Here is a 1,106-nt window from a genome sequence, read left to right as displayed (position 1 = left end):
ATCACCAGACTGATAGGGAAGGCAGGTCCTCTCAGTGATCATCAAGTTGTACTCTTGCTCAAGACGTTAAGAAAATACAAGAGAGTATATCTGATAGTATTGTGGATAGTGTACATGTACTTTTAAAAGAAAGAATGAAGGATGACAACGATTGTGTGATTATGGATGATAACCTTCGGATGCGGGATAGTATTATGAGGCATGTTTCCGATCATTATTCTCATTATCACTTTGCGTTATACATCTAGTGGGGGAACATGGGAATGGTCAATTAATTTAGTAAGAATGTACGTTGCCGTATGAGTTATGGTTTCTGTATTTTCTAAGCTATCATGTTTAATCATCATAGGTTATATAACAATATGAGGTCGAGTAACAGTGATGATTGAATAATAACATAACTCATAATAGAACGGAAACTTGTCCATCCTCTTCTTCTCCATCTTCATCAAACATGCATATCGTTCTTGTTCTTTTGTATTTGATCCCCAAAAGGATCCTCAAAGAACTTAAGCAGTTTCCTTTCCTCTCCCGAGTTAGCAGGGAAACCATCACGTCCAAGCCGCAGGGACAGTACATCTTTCCGAACCTATCAATCGAGAGATCTCCAGATCGAACCCTGGTACGGAGCTTATTCTTCACTTCTGGAATGCCACCAGTTTTCCAAACTCCATCTGCTGAGTCTGGCATCTGATATTTATACCTATTTATGATACAATTATCGATCACTTGATCGATAATGACTATCTTTACTTTTCTATCCTAAACTTCCCCCTCACTGATGCAACCCTCTCCTTCTCATCCTCTTTCCATATATTATCCCACCAATTCGTTATTGGTGATAGAGCCTTCGCTATCACCGTATTCCTTTCTGCATCTAAAGAGTGTTCAATACGAGGGCTATTATAATAGGCTAATATAAAGGGTAGTGCTACATTGACCAGAGTGTAGATAAGGAGATACGAAAATGAGGAGGAAGAAATTTCAAGTAATAATCACTCTTGTTAGTTGTCAGACGTGTGTACCTGTGGTGGCTATATATTAATGAGGAAGCCTGCGAAAGATTCTGGAATATAATAGAAATGGCTTAGAGTAGTAAAGCATCG

General features: G+C 38.6%; 1 protein-coding gene across 1 annotated transcript; it reads right to left on the bottom strand.

Moving 5' to 3' along the window:
* Positions 1–448: 448 nt before the first annotated feature.
* Positions 449–691, bottom strand: Pmar_PMAR008272 (hypothetical protein; the record flags this gene model as incomplete). The annotated part of the gene is made up of 2 exons (XM_002764381.1): positions 643–691; positions 449–589 (listed from the first exon to the last, which is right to left on the bottom strand). The coding sequence occupies exons 1-2, from the start codon at positions 688–690 to the stop codon at positions 449–451; spliced, it is 189 nt and encodes a 62-aa protein (XP_002764427.1). The 5' UTR covers position 691.
* Positions 692–1,106: the final 415 nt, after the last annotated feature.

Source organism: Perkinsus marinus (genome assembly GCF_000006405.1).
Source record: "Perkinsus marinus ATCC 50983 genomic scaffold scf_1104296977786, whole genome shotgun sequence".
Taxonomy (NCBI): domain Eukaryota; phylum Perkinsozoa; order Perkinsida; family Perkinsidae; genus Perkinsus; species Perkinsus marinus.
Note: the sequence above shows the minus strand (reverse complement) of the source record. Positions and strands in the feature narration are given on the sequence as shown.